This window comes from Lampris incognitus, chromosome 6 (assembly GCF_029633865.1).
Source record: "Lampris incognitus isolate fLamInc1 chromosome 6, fLamInc1.hap2, whole genome shotgun sequence".
Taxonomy (NCBI): domain Eukaryota; kingdom Metazoa; phylum Chordata; class Actinopteri; order Lampriformes; family Lampridae; genus Lampris; species Lampris incognitus.
Genome location: NC_079216.1, coordinates 681,639 through 699,391, shown reverse-complemented (window position 1 = coordinate 699,391; position 17,753 = coordinate 681,639). Strand labels below are relative to the sequence as shown.

At 45.6% G+C, this 17,753-nt stretch overlaps 1 protein-coding gene across 1 annotated transcript in view; it reads left to right on the top strand.

Annotated features, from left to right (window-relative positions):
• The first annotated feature begins 3,589 nt into the window (after positions 1-3,589).
• iqub (IQ motif and ubiquitin domain containing) overlaps positions 3,590-17,753 on the top strand; it is a 45,947-nt gene continuing 31,783 nt past the window's right edge. The window contains exons 1-5 of the mRNA XM_056281601.1: positions 3,590-3,833; positions 4,992-5,126; positions 5,768-5,935; positions 13,135-13,316; positions 14,350-14,505. Coding sequence (XP_056137576.1) covers positions 3,590-3,833; positions 4,992-5,126; positions 5,768-5,935; positions 13,135-13,316; positions 14,350-14,505 — 885 coding nt within the window. The remainder of the gene's footprint in view (positions 3,834-4,991; positions 5,127-5,767; positions 5,936-13,134; positions 13,317-14,349; positions 14,506-17,753) is intronic.

Sequence of the window (17,753 nt, the reverse complement as noted above, 5' to 3'; positions counted from 1 at the left end):
GGCCTTCTTACTTGTTTTTCCTGATATACTATGTCCAAATATTTGGAACATTTCTGGCTATTTTTTTTAAATTTGAATTTTCACGAGAGGAACGTGATGGTAACCCAGTAATATAACAGAGTTGCAGACCTGAAGCGCAAGCGGGGGACGGAGCACCGTGCAGAAAGTACAAGAGCTTCTCAAGCACACGGCTTCAGCTGCAGCCGTTCCCCAGCAGCAGCAGCGGCGGCGGCAGCAGCAGCAGCAGCAGCAGCGGCGGCAGCGGCAGCAGCCACACACCGAGCCAGCCAAACAAGCACTTCTCTCACCAAAGCAGCTCTTCACCCCAGTACTTGCACACAACTCCACACGCTGAACGTGCCGCGTCTCACCTGGGAGGAATGCCGGCCGGTCACAGGACCCTGTGTCCCTGCCGCGCTCAGCACACACGCTTTATATTTAGGCCTGACCGACCTGCTGTGGTGACACACGGCCTGCTGGAATGTGGAGCTGGCTGCTTCGGCGCTGACACGCGCAAGCCTGCAGACACCTGGCTCGCCATCTTAAATATAGTGGGGTTACCGCCGCCATTGTCTTGTAAGCCAGGACTTGGGGTGTTGGCTGGAAAAGCACATTCAGATCATGAGAGGCTGTCCATGTTCTGATGGGGAGTCATGCGCTTGTTTATCACTCTGTTCCATGGAAGTCTAAATTGGTTTTCCTGGACCACCAGGCAGGAGAAACGCTATCTGGTGGGCTGTTGTGGAGGGAGCATTGAGCACAGCAGGCTCTCTGGTCTGTTGTGTCACACTTTTACACACTGCATTTCGAAAAATGGACCAAATTGATGTGGAGAAAACGACATTATTTTCCCCGAGACAGTCAAGAAAGAGTTTCGGGCCACGTTTCAATCTGCTGACCCGTCTGTAGTCTTCTGGGCCAGCGTGACCCACAGCAGGGTTTAACAGCAGAGGACCGACTCTAACTGACCTGTTTCAGCTGACGTGTGGGGACTTCTCCTACAGTGGCCCCAGCGCTAGAAACAGTGGAACACGGTTTGTGATCCCATTTCCATGAAAGCTGTACACCACTAGGGTGCTAAGATTGTCTGAGGGTCATGTGTGCCCCTAAGACATGTGTGGGTCATGTGACTCTATGAAAACTTGTCTCCACTGATGAAATGCAGTCTTTCTGCATGGTGGAGAGGGGAAACCCAGATAGTCACACAGATTGTGATGAATGACAGGGTGTTTCTTCCTGCGCAATACATTTGGGGTTTAAAATGAAATGAAGTTGCTTTAATTTCGAGGTTTAATGACGGCGGCTCTTAAATGACCCTTAAGACCAGGGCAGTGTGCACCACGTGTGGACACACAAGGGTTAATCCACTCGTTTCATTTGTATTGCCAGACTGATAGAAGCTGCCTCACATCTCATTACTTACATGACCCGTGTAGAAATATTAAAACTGAGAGACGGCACGTGTTAAATTATATAACGCTTAACCAGACACACAAACCTGAAATGAGGTCAGCATCTTAATATAGGCTGATGTGGGTGTGCGCACACAGCTGTCACAGAGGAACATTCACATCAGCAGATGATCTCTGCATGAATACAGGTTTACGGCTAACTTGCAGTCAGGTCTGTAGGGGGAGTTATTCTGGGGATGCCAGTGGATGTAAAGCAGATTAGAGAGGTTTTGGAGGAGCCGCTGTGTCGCCTCCACTCGACAAGTGTCACACTATGTGACCTCTGCAGATGCCTTCAGATGTAGGCACCGTTCCAAAATAGCAGAAGCCCCACACTCCAACCCCACAGAAAATAAACATAAAGGCAGTGTTGGAGAAAATAAATCTTGTTTTGCACAGTTCAGAGGACTGGTTTTGATATGAGAGGTAGCAGAACCTCCCCACACCTTTTTGATCCATCCCAAATTAAGACTTGCAGCTATTTAGTTCATTTCCCTTTGTTGATGATAATAATAGAAAGTTCAATAGGCATCTTCAAATGAAAGCTTGAAATATATAATTTTATTCTAACCTTTAAATAGAACCACCTTCTATCCTTGAATTTGTACTACCTTTCACCTGAAGAAAGAACGCTGCTTTATTTTGTCATCGTACAGTTCAGTCAGTCAATCAAGTTGCATTTTTATAGCGCTTTTCTAGCTGCAACAGCCACTCAAAGCGCTTTACAATTAATTAATTCACACACACACACACACACACACACACACAAAACATTGTTGCCGTCTTGCCACAAGACGGTGATAATGAGCGATAATGACTTAGGGTCATTGTCGCCATCTTGTGGCAAGACGGCGACCATGCACATGACATGATATTGCCGTGTTGCCACAGTTGTACAAGTTACGATGAATGTGTTGCCTGCATGTAACCATCCTATTGTACAGGAGCAGTGGGCAGCTGCAGCACCCGGGGACCACCTCCAGGTCTTCTTTCCACTGCCTTGCTCAGATCTGGGATGTCCATGTGCTGTGTCATTATTAAACCAGGAGTTTGTAATACTAATGTTAAGAATGTCACAACAGAAAACTATTGAACTTTTCATGTACAGCTGCTCTGCCATTGTACCGAAACAGGAAATGTAAATGTCATCCATGTTCTGCACAAAGCTGAGTCTTTATGAAGCATGTTGTGGTCGTTGTGTTTCGGGTGGGACTCTCACCATTAAAATGTTCACATGTTTGTTTTGTCTCATTAATGTCATGTTTTTTTCTGTTACATCGTGTAAATCAGTTTTAAGAGACTCAAAGTTGAATCAGTTTATCTGGGTGACTCCCACAAAGTCACAGCAAGAAGGTCCTGGGTTCGAACCCCCAGGCCGTCCCAGGTGCTTTCTGTGTGGAGTTTGCATGTTCTCTCCGTGTCTGCGTGGATTTCCTCCGGGTGCTCCGGTTTCCTCCCACCATCAAAAAGACCTGCATGTTAGGGTTAATCCTCCTGTCTGTGCCCCTGAGCAAGGCAGTGGAAAGAAGAAGTGGAGGTGGTCCCGGGCGCTGCAGCTGCCCCCTGCTCCTGCAGAGAGGATGGGTTACATGCAGAGAACACGCTCATTGTAAGATGTCACATAAAGTGGCTTTCTTTCTCTCTTCTTCTTTTTTTCGTTTGCATTAATCCATAAAATAAATGAGATTAGATTAGATTGTTTTATTTGCCACACGACCAAGGCCGGTGGAATTTGTTTTTGGTTCACAATCAAACAAATACATTTATTTCTAATAAACATCTTGAATCGGTGTTTAACAGCCATGTTTATCGTCCACATTTGATTTAATCCGGGCATCGCCTGACTTCCTGGTTCGCGCTACAGGATCACGTGACCTCGAGTTGTCATAGCGACGAGTACACGTTAGTGTTGCTATGCTAATGCTAACCGACCCGCTGGATGGCTGGAACAGGATTCGTCGTTTACAGATTTAAAACGCTTACCACCTTTTTTTTTTTAAATGATATTTTGTTATGCTGGCGACTCGCTTGTAGACACACTGTTAATCTGACATCGGTTTGTTAAAGTTAAGTTAAATTAAAACTTAAATACTGTAGCGAATTCGTCGCTACAATACTAATGTCAGAAGGTCGCCGTGATGTCGGAGCAAAGCCAAACTGAGGGACAGAAGCAAGCAGAAGACCCGAGTGGGTCCGTAAAAAACCTAGAACATGAGCCACATGCCGACGGCCGTGGCCCAGAAGATCCTCCTGGGGGTGACAGGAGTCCGGCAGCGGATGACGGAGCCGCCCCGCCGGCCGCTGTTGGGACAGGCCGGTCTGAGACTGCGGGGGTCCGGGAGGGAGGCGGAGAGTCTCCGCAGAGAAACTCCACCGCCACCGGTCAGGGTAGTGTCCGACATGAAACGCTAGCTAACCCAGATGTGTATGAAACACTAGCTAATCCAGATGTTTATGAAACACTAACTAACCCAGATGTGTATGAAACACTAACTAACCCAGATGTGAATGAAACACTAACTAACCCAGATGTGAATGAAACACTAGCTAATCCAGATGTGTATGAAACATTAACTAACCCAGATGTGAATGAACACTAATCCAGATGTGAATGAAACACTAGCTAACCCAGATGTGAATGAAACACTAGCTAACCCAGATGTGAATGAAACACTAGCTAACCCAGATGTGAATGAAACACTAACTAACCCAGGTGTGAATGGAACACTAGCTAACCCAGATGTGTATGAAACACTAGCTAATCCAGATGTGTATGAAACATTAACTAACCCAGATGTGAATGGACACTAATCCAGATGTGAATGAAACACTAGCTAACCCAGATGTGAATGAAACACAAGCTAACCCAGATGTGCATGAAACTTTAACTAACCCAGATGTGAATGAACACTAATCCAGATGTGTATGAAACACTAGCTAACCCAGATGTGAATGAAACACTACCTAACCCAGATGTGAATGAAAAACTAACTAACCCAGATGTGTATGAAACACTAACTAACCCAGATGTGAATGAAACACTAAGTAACCCAGATGTGAATGAAACACTAATCCAGATGTGAATGAAACACTAGCTACTCCAGATGTGAATGAAACACTAGCTAATCCAGATGTGAATGCAACACTAACTCATACAGTTATTAATCCCGTCGTGGTTTAAATTAGGTGATCCCAGCCTGCTTCCAGCTGGACGAAGTAGCTTGTTTACCTCATTCGTGTAATTATTCTTATGTGTCGTCATCCTCAATCCCTCTCACCAAGGTTAACTGGGTTTTTAAATGTAGTGTTTTCTTTTATCATTGCCTTGTTGTTGTCTGTGCACATGTCTTCATGAAAAGCACATTGAATTGCAAGTGAAATATGCAGTGTAAAGTTTGCGTGCCTGTAATGTAAAAAAAAAGTGTAATATAAAAACATGATTAAAAAAGATTAAAAACATCAATAAAACAGCTAAAAGAAAAGTGAACAAATGTGAACAATAAAGTTAAAAAAGGCAGAACATCTGGCTTGTGGTTGCAGTGAAGGTCATTCTGGTGCCGGAGGGGAATGTGCTGACCGAGGCCTTTGTCATTGGACTCAGCATCCAGCAGCTGAAGCACCACTTTGCCAGAGAGCTCAAAGTACCTGCAGAGGTCCTGCAGATCTTTCTGGATGGTAAACCAAGCCTATGTTTAGTGTTGATCCATGCTGGCTCTAGTTTCACCAGAACTTAACAGTTAAAGTGTTAGTAACTTGTGGGGTCCAGCTGGTGTCTTTAGGTGTAAAAGTGATTTCCCAGCTTGTTTGTATGCCAGCCTCACAGCAGCATAACAGAAGAATTTGCTGCCACAGTAAAGCAAAATAATGCAGAGGAATTTAACTTGTTTGATCCTAAAATTCTTTAGATCCATTTTAACAGAAAACCCCCCTTATTTCATCAGCCAGTATTCTAGAAAGATTATTTACGATTTCATCCTGCAGGGCTTTTCATGTTATGATGAGATGATGTTATCCTCAGTAACTTCTCTTTTTTTGATGAGTTGTGACTTAAGACAAAATTCATGATTTTCTTTTCATCGGTCATTTCATGGCATCAGTAATCTTTTTTTCCTTCAAATTATAGATATTAAGTCATTCACACAATGACATCTGGATGTAACTTATCTGTACATGATTGTATCACAGTCTATCCTGATCATGCGAAAGTAACAAGCAACTAAATCTATATTTTCATAATCATATGAGCCATAGAAAGGATTATAGCAATCTAAATATATGATTCCATGTGAAATCACTGGCTGGACCTCCTCTTGCAGGAGACATGGTGGAGGATCAGAGGAGCCTGATGGAGCTTGGTGTTCAGCCCCACGGCACCGCCCGGCTGGAGATGAGTTCTACAGAACCAAACACACACCCTCTCCGCCCGCTGAGACCCCCACAGCAATACAACATGCCTGATGTCATCACTGTCCGTGTGCAGAAAGGTAGCAACACACACACACACACACACACACACACACACACACACACACACACACACACACACACACATCTACACACATCTACACCAGACATATACAGATTAATAGACAAACACTGACACACAGGGGTTCTTGAAGGAGAATAGGGCATGGATGGTTTTGGTTCTGACACCCAGGATCTTCCCTGGGCCTGCTCCTGGATCAGTTCTGATAGGTACTGTGTTGTAGGAAAGAATCTTATTGGATATTCAAGTCCCACTGTGTAAAATGTTCATGAATAAAACCCACCGTCTTTTGCTTTTGATACACATGTTGAGATGCTATAAGACAAAACCCTCCACTGGCAGTCTGCTGTAGCTTCGGACCCCTGCCAGAGTTTCTGGTCAAACATGACCTTTTACCTTTTTTAGAAAGCTAGTCGCCTCTCAGGAAGTGATGCATTTTATGTATCAGTGAAGTGCATTACCTCTGGGAATTTTTCTCAGAAAAGCACTTTTATCTGTCTTGTTGCATGCTCAGTAACCCAGGTAAGGAGATCACAGAAAGGTGAATCAGTTCATCTGGAGACCACGTTTGTTGGGGGGAGCATTTCATCACTCGTCTAAGTGACCTCTCCAGTCTCAGCTGACTCTTGGGCTTAGAGTACATCTGTCGCCATCTTACAATGCTGTGATTGCAACTATTCCCCAATCCATTCCCCAATCACTGGCGCTCCCCTGCCCACCCGGCAGGAGTTGTACATCTCTAGAGCCCGGAAATGGGCAGGCAGAATCAGCACAGCCCCTCCCCCCCACAGCCAGGTCACAAGTTTGTTTGAAATCTTACCCTCTGGAAACCGCTACAGAACAATGTGCACCAAGACCACCAGACATAGGGACAGTTTTTTTTCCCTCCCACAGGCCATCTCTCTCATGAACACATAACAGCATGGTGCAATAATGGGCACTTATTATGTAAACATGACACTTTGTAAACAGCCCCTTCTGATCAAAGATGTCTCACCTATAGATCTACAATGTGCACTACCTCTTTAAACCAGATGTGCAAAACAATGTTTGTGCAATACAAATATAAAATTGTAAATACATATTCAGCTGCTGTATTATAATAATAATAATAATAATAATAATAAATTAAACTTATATAGCTCTTTTCTAACACTCAAAGTCGCTTTACAATAAATGGGGTGAAACAAGACAACAGATAAACACAACACAGACATAAAGGGGTGGATGGGGGGGGGGGCTACGAGAGGGAGAAGCGGCAGCCACACGCCAGCAGTACTCTCCCACTTAAACACATACAAAAGGGCAAGAAAAACAAAACACAACAACACTGTGGACTTTGATTTTCTGTAGCGGTTTACTGGTTACAATTATTGTTGTGGTTGTAACATAGGTATATAATATAGTATGGAGGCGTTAGATGGATGGTAAGTGAACATATACTGTGTATTTCTGGTACAGAAGATAATACTACTACTACTATACTACTACTACTACTTTCAGCTGATCCCATTCGCAGTCACCACAGCGGATCATGCGTTTCCATCTCTTCCTGTCCTCTGTCACACCAGCCACCTGCATGTCCTCCCTCACCACATCCTTCTCCCAATATACACAGTATCTCTCCTCCACACATGTCCAAACCATCTCAATCTTGTCTCTCTTGCTTTGTCTCCAAACAGTCCAACCTGAGCTGTCCCTCTAATATACTTGTTCCTAATCCTGTCCTTCTTCATCACTCCCAGTGAAAAATTTATCATCTTCAACTCTGCCACCTCCAGCTCCACCTCCTGTCTTTTCATCAGTGCACTGTCTCCTAACCATATAACATAGCTGGTCTCTCTACGATCTTGTACACCTTCCCTTTAACTCTTGCTGGTACCCTTCTGTCACAAATCACTCCTGACACTCTTCTCCACCCACTCCACCCTGCCTGCACTCTCTTCTTCACCTCTCTTTTGCACTCCCTGTTACTTTGGACAGTTGACTCCAGGTACTTAAACTCATACGCATTCATCATCTCTACTCTTTGCATCCTCACCATTCCACTGTCCTACCTCTCATTCATGCATATCTATTCCGTCTTGCTCCTACTGACTTTCATTCCTCTTCTCTCCAGTGCATACCTCCACCTCTCCAGGCTCTCCTCAACCTGCTCCCTACTCTGGCTGCAGATGACAATGTCATCCTCAAACATCATAGTCTACGAAGACTCCTGCCCGATCTCGTCCGTCAACCTGTCCATCACCATTACAAACAAGAAAGCGATCAGAGCCGATTCTTGATGTAATCCCACCTCCACCTTGAACCATCGTCAACATCATTCCTACCACACACCTCACCACTGTAACACTGCCCTCATACATATCCTGCACCACTCATACATACCTCTCTGCCATGCCTGACTTCCTCATACAATACCACACCTCCTGTCTTGGGACCCTTTCATGTGCTTTCTCTAAATCCACAAAGACACAATGTAACTCGTTCTGGCCTTCTCTATACTTCTCCATCAACATTCTCAAAGCAAACATCACATCTGTGGTGCTCTTTTGTGGCATGAAACCATACTGCTGCTCGCTGATCATCACCTCTCCTCTTAAGCTAGCTTCTATTACTCTTTCCCATATATTTATGCGGTGGCTGATCAACGTTATACCTCTGTAGTTGCTACAGTTCTGCACATCACCCTTGTTCTTGAGAATTGGTACCAGTATGCTTCTTCTCCACTCCTCATGCATCCTCTCCCTTTCCAAGATTGTGTGAAACAATCTAGTTAAAAACTCCACTGCCATCTCTCCTAAACAACTCCATGCTTCCACAGGTATGTCATCTGGATGAACCGCCTTTCCACTCTTCATCCTCTTCATAGCTGCCCTCGTTTCCTCCTTGCTAATCCACCGCACTTCCTGATTCACTATCCCCACATCATCCAATCTTCTCTCTCTCTCATTTTCTTCATTCATCAGCCCCTTAAAGTACTCCTTCCACCTTCTCAACACACTCTCCTCACTTGTCAGCACATTTCTATCTCGATCCTTGATCGCCCTAATCTGCTGCACATCCTTCCCAGCTTGGTCCTTCTGTCTAGCCAGTCGATACAAGTCCTTTTTTCCTTCCTTAGTGTCTAACCTCTCATACAACTCAACATAGGCCTTTTCCTTTGCCTTTGCCACCTCTCTCTTCGCCTTACGCTGCATCTCCTTGTACTCCTGTCTACTTTCTTCATCTCTCTGACTGTCCCAATTCTTTGCCAACCTCTTTCTCTGTATATTTTCCTTCCTCTGTCCAGATGACACAACAAGTACCTTCCTAGTGGTCTCATTCACTATTTCTGCAGTGGTTGCCCAGCCATCCGGCTACTCTTCACTACCACCCACTGCCTGTCTTAACTCCTCCCTGAAAGCCACACAATGGTTTACCTTCTTCAACTTCCACCATTTGATCTTCGGCTCTGCCTTCACTCGCTTCCTCTTCTTGGTCTCCAAAGTCATCCTACAGACCACCATCCGATGTTGCCTAGCTATGTTCTCGCCTGTCACCACCTTGCAGTCTCCAATTCCTTTCATATCGCACCTCCTGCACAAGATATAGTCCACCTGTGTGCACTTTCCTCCACTCTTATACGTTACCCTGTGTTCCTCCCTCTTGTTGAAATATGTATTCACCACAGCCATTTCCATTCTTTTCGCAAATTCCGCCACCATCTCTGTTCCCTTCACCAGCATGGCCATTGAAGTCTGCTCCAATCAGTACTCTCTCCTCTTTGGGTACTCTCTCCACCACTTCATCCAACTCATTCCAGAACTCTTCTTTCTCTTCCATCTCACACCCAACATGTGGGGCATATGCACTTCATCACACCTTTAGTTTCCAGCTTTATACTCATCACTCTGTCTGACACTCTCTTCACCTCCAACACACTCTTGACATACTCTTCCTTCAGAATTACCCCTATCCCATTTCTCCTCCTATCCGCACCATGGTAGAAGAGTTTGAACCCACCTCCAGTGCTCCTGGCCTTACTCCTCTTCCACCTGGTCTCTTGCACAAACATTATATTTACCTTCCTTCTCTCCATTAACCTCCCGTCTTTAAGCAGACTTGTCACCAACCAAGATAAGGCCAATGATGGTTTTGTCGCCCACAAACTTCAGGAGTTTAACAGATGGGTCACCTGAGGTGCAGTCATTTGTGTAGTCACCTGAGGTGCAGTCATTTGTACAGAGGGAGAAGAGTAGAGGGGAGAGAACATATTGCTGGGGGTGCCAGTGCTGATTGTCCAGGTGCTGAATGTGATTTTCCCCAGCCTCATCAGCTGCCTCCTGTCTGTCAGGAAGTTTTTAATCCACTGGCAGATGGGGGCTGGTACAGTGAGCTGGGTGAGTTTGGAGTGGAGGATATCTGGGATGATGGTGTTGAATGCTGAGCTGAAGTCTACAAACAGGAGCCTTGCATATGTCCCTGGGGAGTCGAGATGTTGGAAGATGTAGTGCAATCCCATGTTGACTGCATCATCCACTGACCTTTTTGCTCAGTAGGCAAACTGCAGGGGGTTAAGCAGGGGGCCTGTGGTTTCCTTCAGGTGGGCCAACACCAGTCTCTCAAAGAATTTCATGACCACAGATGTTAGAGCAATGGACTTGTAGTCATTTTATCCTGTGATACAGGGTTTTTAGGGGACTGGGATGGTATTGGAGCTCTTGAAGCAGGAGGGGACTTCACACAGCTCCAGTGATCTGTTGAAGATCAGTGTGAAAATGGGGGCCAGCTGGTCAGCACAGACTTTCAGACAGGAGGGTGACACGCCATCCTGGTCCAGTGCCTTTCTGGTCTTCTGTCTCTGGAAGAGCTGACGCACATCCTCAACACAGATCCTGAGTGTGGATTGGGGTTCGGTGGGGAGGGGAGAGGGGCTGGCAGGGAGTGCAGTTGGTTGTGTATTGTGGCTGGAAAGGGTGAGGGGTGTGAACGTTTGTGTTTCAAACCTCCAGTAAAACCCATTTCGGTCATCAGCCAAAGGTTCGCTGAGGTGTGGGGGGATGTTTTCCTGTAGTCGGTAAGCATCAGTCTCCTGTAGTTGGTAGCATCAGTCTGGAGTAGTCTGAAAGACCACTCCAGACTGATGATGGGTCATTGGCAGAAACCCTGTTTTTCAGCTTTTCAGAGTAGCACCTTTTTGCCACTCTGAGCTCCTTTGTGAGTGTATTTCTGGCTTTGTTATACTGATCTCCACTCCTGTAGGCTTCCTCTTTGACCTGACGAAGCTGCCTGAGTTTAGCTGTGAACCAGGGCTTATTGTTGTTGATGTTACAAAAGGTTTTGGTGGGCACACACATGTCCTCACAAAAGCTGACAGAAGATGTCACATTGTCAGTAAGTTTGTCCTGGTCTGTTGATGCAGCCTCAAAACCATTCCAGTCAATGCAGTCGAGGCAGGCCTGGAGCTCCAATTTCGACTCATTGGTCCATTTCCTCACAGTTTTAACCACAGGCTTTGCAGGTTTTAGTGTCTGCCATTAGGTTGGGGTAAGATGAATTAGACAGTGATCAGAGAGGTCCAGGGCTGCACAGGGGACAGAGCGATAGGTGTCCTTTAATACTGTGTAGCAATGATCCAGAGTGTTTTTGTCTCTGGTGGGATATTTAACATGCTGTCTGTATTTTGGCAGGTCGTGGCTGAGGTTTGCTCTGTTAAAATCCCCAAGGATAATGAGAAGGGGGTCTGGATATTTGTGCTCCATGTTTGTAATTTGATCAGCCAGGAGTTTTAACGCCTCTCTAACACAGGCCTGGGGTGGGATATAGACACCGCCCAGAATAAATGAAAATTCCCATGGTGAATGGAATGATTTACAGTCAGTGAAAAAGGTCTCTAAGTGAGGGCTGCATGATGCCTTCGCCACTGACACCCCCCCCCCCCAATAGCTCCGTATTGCGGTCCGCCCGGAGGAGTTGGAACTGCAGCAGATGAAGTATACTGTCTGGTATATGCTCACTAAGCCAGGTTTCAGTGAGACATAGGGGGGCAGAGCTGGAAAAGTCTGAGTTTTTTTCCACTTGGGAGCAGCAGTTGGTCCATCTTGTTGGCCAGAGAGCAAGCGGACATTCGCCAGGTGGATTGACGGGAGCGCGGTTCTAAATCCCGCTGTCGCAGTTTAACGAGCGCTCTGGTTCGCTTCCCCCTTCTGCGTCTTCATCATAGACCACAGAGGGCTGTACCGATCAATACCTCGGCAAGACCATTGTTAAAATGTTCAATTAGGGCATCTGTGTGGAATGGCAGTCTCTTCCATTGCCTACCAACACGGGGATCGGTGGTTTGACAGTTCGAATCGCTGTGTTACCTCCGGCTTGTTTGGGCGTCCCTACAGGCACAATTGGCCGTGTCTGCGGGTGGGAAGCCAGATGTGGGTATGTGTCCTGGTCACTGCATTAGTGCCTCCTCTGGTCAGTCGGGGTGCCTGTTCGGGGAGGAGGGGGAACTGGGGGGAATAGCGTGATCCTCCCACACGCTACACCCCCCTGGTGAAACTCCTCACTGTCAGGTGAAAAGAAGCGGCTGGTGACTCCACATGTATGGGAGGAGGCATGTGGTAGTCTGCAGCCCTCCCTGATCGGCAGAGGGGGTGGAGCAGAGATCGGGACAACTTGGAAGCGTGGGGTAATTTGTCGGATACAATTTCGGTGGGGGCAATGGGGGAAAAAATCCACCCCCCTAAAAAAGTTCAATTAGAGTCATTAAAAAAGTCTGTTCAGTTTGTCCAGTGGACAGTTGGAGACCGCAGTGTTTTTTTCAGGACTTATTTGATTTGTGTATTTATCCCAGCCACCGAGGGATGCACAAGCCAGTGCATTCTTATTGCCAGGAGTAGTAGTAGTAGATTTGATGTGTGTATTTATTGATTCACCCAGTAATACATGCAAATGTACTACTGGGTCCACAGACACAGATGCATATAAACAGTGCTGTCTCTCGTTTTGATGCAGGGTCAGTAATCCAGGTAAGAAAATCCCAGAAAGTTGAATCAGTTCATCTGACACAACTTTTCATCTCTCATCTAAGTGAGTTTGTCAGTGTCAGCTGACTGCAGGGATCCCCCCCCATAAACAGCACAGTGGCATAGTGACTGTTGGTTTTGCTCTCTGTCTCACCGTCTCTCTCTCTCTCGCTCTCTTCCTCATTTACTCACACAGATGCAGAGGCGGGTGTGTTTCAGGAGGTGGTTGTGGAAATAGAGCGACCCCCCCAGCAGAAGGCTTTTCTCGGTGGCTACAGGCACCAGCTGACGGGGGCAGAGTACCACCATGCTGCTGTCCAGACGGCAACCAAGAGGAGACCTGACAGAGGCGTGGTTGTCTTCAGCCGTGACACACAGGTAGAGGCTGGGGGGACATCATACCCTGCCATAGTGCTCATCCCCATGACAGCCAATCCCTGCCCCCTGAAGGAGGCCAGTCTGTAAAGGAGTGAAAGCTGAGTGATTTAGTAAAAGTAATGTTTCACTGTTAACAATCTTTTGCTCATTTTGACCAAAAGTCGATTCCAGTTCAGAAATTTTATTTTGAAATGATGACATCATTAGTACATACTGGGGGGGGGGTGCAGTGGCTCACGTGGTAGAGAGGTTGTCAGAAGGTTGCTGGTTTTATCCCGGCTCCTCCTCACCTCGTGTTAATGTGTCCTTGAGCAAGACAGTAAACCCCTGACTGCCCCAAATGAGCAGGTTGGGACCTTGTATGGCAGTCTACACCATCGGTATGTTTTGTGTGAATGAATGTGTTGTGTGCATGTGAGGCATAACTGTAAAGTGCTTTGGGTGCTCTATTGAGTGGAAAGGCACTATATAAATGCAGTACATTTACCATTTACACACATGGGACACACACAACAGGACCTTTAACAGGGACAAGTGAGGCTGCTCCTCTGTGTCAGAATCAAGTTTATTGGCCATGTAGGTTTGCACTACATGGAATTTGGGGGAGAAGAGTAGAGGGGAGAGCACACGTCCCTGGGGGGCACCAGCGCTGATTTGTATCTGCCCAGCAGAACCGTTGGCTGTGAGGCTGACAAGACAGCAGTGCAGCATGTCATCAGAGATGTCCGTACTTCAACAAGCTGAAAGGAAAAGCTTCAAATTTCCCTTTATAGAGAATTGTTGTGTTGTTGTGTTGTGCTCAGTCATTGGCTGTTACGTTCTCCTTGCTGAGAATACTAATTTATATGATGAGTTCAGTCAGATTTTTATCTCGAGTAAACATGAGCTCATTTTGACAAGTCTTCTCTTACATACACACTTGTATCTCTCTCTCCATCTCCCTCTGTCTCCACTGCGCCGTCTCTCTCTCTGTTGCCTCTCTCTGTCTCTCTGTCTCTCTCTTAACGTGTCTTTCTCCATGTGTCTCTGTCAGACAGTAACAGTAAAGCACCAGGCCCAGCAGTGTGCTGTCAGTTCATCCACCCAAATGACAGGGGTTGGCTGTTATGTCAGCAGCACGAAGGACAAGCTGGTTGCCCCCGGCAACTACATAACTGCTGACCAACTCCACAGCAAGAGGCTTGCAGCGGTGGGTGAATTGTTTGTGTGTATGTATGTGTGTGTGTGTTAGGGGGGGGGCTATGATGTGCTTGAGCATGCTTTGCACATAATGATTATATACACACTCCGTTCTATACACATACTCCATAAATGCAGTCCATTTACCATCTATATACTTATATTCACGCTACACCACACTGCACCATCCACACGTTGCACCATACAGGTATTCAGAGCACCATGTATTGTCCAAATAAGTCAAGTCAGTTTTATTTGTATAGCCCAATATCACAAACTACACATGTGCCTCAGGGGGCTTTACAGCAACACAACATCCTGTCCTTAGACCCTCACATCAGATAAGGAACAACTCCCTAAAACCTTTAACAGGGAGGAAAAGTAGGAAGAAACCTCAGGGAGAGCAACAGAGGAGGCTCTCTCTCCCAAGACACACAACGTGACGTGATGTTGTGTTTACACAATTTACACAATAGAACATTGAAAGAGGATAACGCAATTACAATGGAATCATAAAATATAAAGAATATGATGGGGAGGATGCCAAGCAGTGTCCAGACGCCACCGGAACAGTTCAGGACCCGAGCCACGTGACCACCATCACCATTTTAAAAAAAAGAAAAGTGAATAAGTGAAATAGAATTCATCTAAAATGCCCCCTGGTAATTATATATTTATATCAACACAGATACAGCAAAAAAAGTTTTAATGCATAGCAGTACAGGCCTGTTTTGTGCGTCGCGCACTCATCAGCTGCTAATGTGGTTCAGCAAAGAATCATACAGCCTGTATGATTGCTGTATGATTCTTTGTTGAACCATATTAGCAGCTGATGAGTGCGTGATGCACAAAACAGGCCTGTACTGCTATGCATTAAAACTTTTTTTCCTGTATCTGTGGCGACATTCCGCTCCTCATTAGTCGAGCACTTATAACACTATTGACGGTTTCAGAAAAAAACGCTATATATTAACTTTGTTAAAAGAAACACTCAACGGTAGGCAAAGTGCTCAACAAATAAAGGAGCAAAATAATCCAGTGAGTCAAGTAAAGTCTTTATGAGACAGTACAAGCCTGTTTCATGCCGTAAGCATCATCATCTGTCCATAAAGCTACTGGAGGAAAGGACATCCCATCTACTGCCCCATCATGCACATCTCATGTACAATGTCCAATGGAGAGGTGCAGCATACAAAAATTTCAAAAACACATGATTGCATCTCAGAAAGCATTAATAGAAGACTCTCAAAATGATCATCTAGTGAGTCTATCTTCAATGAAGCTGCACCCCCATACCAAGATGCATTACAAAAGAGCAGCTCAAGTACAACCCACCATTACACACTGACTGACCGCAAACCAACAAACGTAGCAGAAGACGAAACATCACCTGGTACAACCACCCTACAGTGACAGCGTGGTACAACCATCCTACAGTGACACCGTGGTACAACCCACCCTACAGTGATACCATGGTCCAACCCACCCTACAGTGATACCCTGGTACAGCCACCCTACAGTGACACTGTGGTACAACCACCCTACAGTGATACCGTGGCCACAAACATGGGTAAGCAGTTTCTTGAACTTTTGGGTAAGTGCTTCACCCCGGACCATCAACTAAGGAAGACATTCAGTAGGAACACCATCAACATGAGTTACAGCTGTACGCCTAACATTCATCACATAATATCATTCCACAACACAAGAATCATCAACAAATCAATGACACCTTCATCACAAACGGACTACCCCAACTCAACTACCGTGTGAAGGACTCATGCCCCCCCGAGGGAAAATGCCCGACGAAGGGAGTTATCTACCAAGCTGCGGTTACAAGAGAGGACAACGACACAATAGAGACATACTATGTGGGTCTAACAGAGGGGACATTCAAAAAGAGGTTTAATGCATACGTGTAGCTTTACAAACAACCGTTTAAAGAATGTCACATGTTTAAGCCCTTATATTTGGTCATTGGCGGACAGAAACATTAATTATTCAACCACCTGGAAAATCCTCTCAAAGAACAAAGCATATTCACCCAGTAGTAAAATGTGCAACCTATGTCTAACTGAACAATATTTTATCATCTGCAAACCACAAATGTCCACATTGAATAACAGCAATGAACTGGCCAGCAGTTGCACACATAGACATAAGCACTTATTTTGTAACTATAAATAAATCATGACAATAAACAAATACCAACCCCCCCTCCCCCATTGGAACGTTAGTGATCACATGTTTTTGAATTTTTGCACCTCTCCCTTCAATTGGACGTTGTACAAACCCCAATTCCAGTGAAGTTGGGACGTTGTGTAAAACGTGAATAAAACAGAATACAATGATTTGAAAATCCTTTTTGACCTATATTCAGTTGAATACACTACAAAGACAAGATATTTAATGTTCAAACTGATAAACTTTACTGTTTTTTGCAAATATTCACTCATTTTGAATTTGATGCCTACAACACGTTCCACAGAAGCTGGGACAGGGGCAACAAAAGACTGGGAAAGTTGAGGAATGCTCAAAAAACACCTGTCTGGAACATTCCACAGGTGAGCAGGTTAACTGGAAACAGGGGAGTGTCCTGATTGGGTATAAAAGGAGCATCCCTGAAAGGCTCAGTCGTTCACAAGCAAGGATGGGGCGAGGTTCACCACTTTGTGAACAACTGTGTGAGCAAACAGTCCAACAGTTTAAGAACAACGTTTCTCAACGTACAACTGCAAGGAATTTAGGGATTTCCTCATCTCCAGTCCATAATATCATCACAAGATTCAGAGAATCCGGAGAAATCTCTGCATGTAAGCGGCAAGGCCCAAAACCAACATTGAATGCCGTGACCTTCGACCCCTCAGGCGGCACTGCATTAAAAACCGACCTCATTGTGTAAAGGATATGACCACGTGGGCTCAGGAACACTTGGGAAAACCATCATCAGTTAACACAGTTGGTCGCTACATCTACAAGTGCAAGGTAAAACTCTACCATGCAAAGCCAAAGCCAGATATCGACACCACCCAGAAACGCCACCGGCTTCTCTGGCCCGAGCTCATCTGAGATGGACTGACGCCAAGTGGACAAGTGTGCTGCGGTCTGACTGGCGAGTCCACATTTCACATTGTTTTTGGAAACCATGGACGTCGTGTCCTCCGGGCTAAAGAGGAAAAGGACCATCCAGATTGTTATCAGAGCAAAGTCCAAAAGCCAGCATCTGTGACGGTATGGGGGGGTGTTAGTGCCCATGGC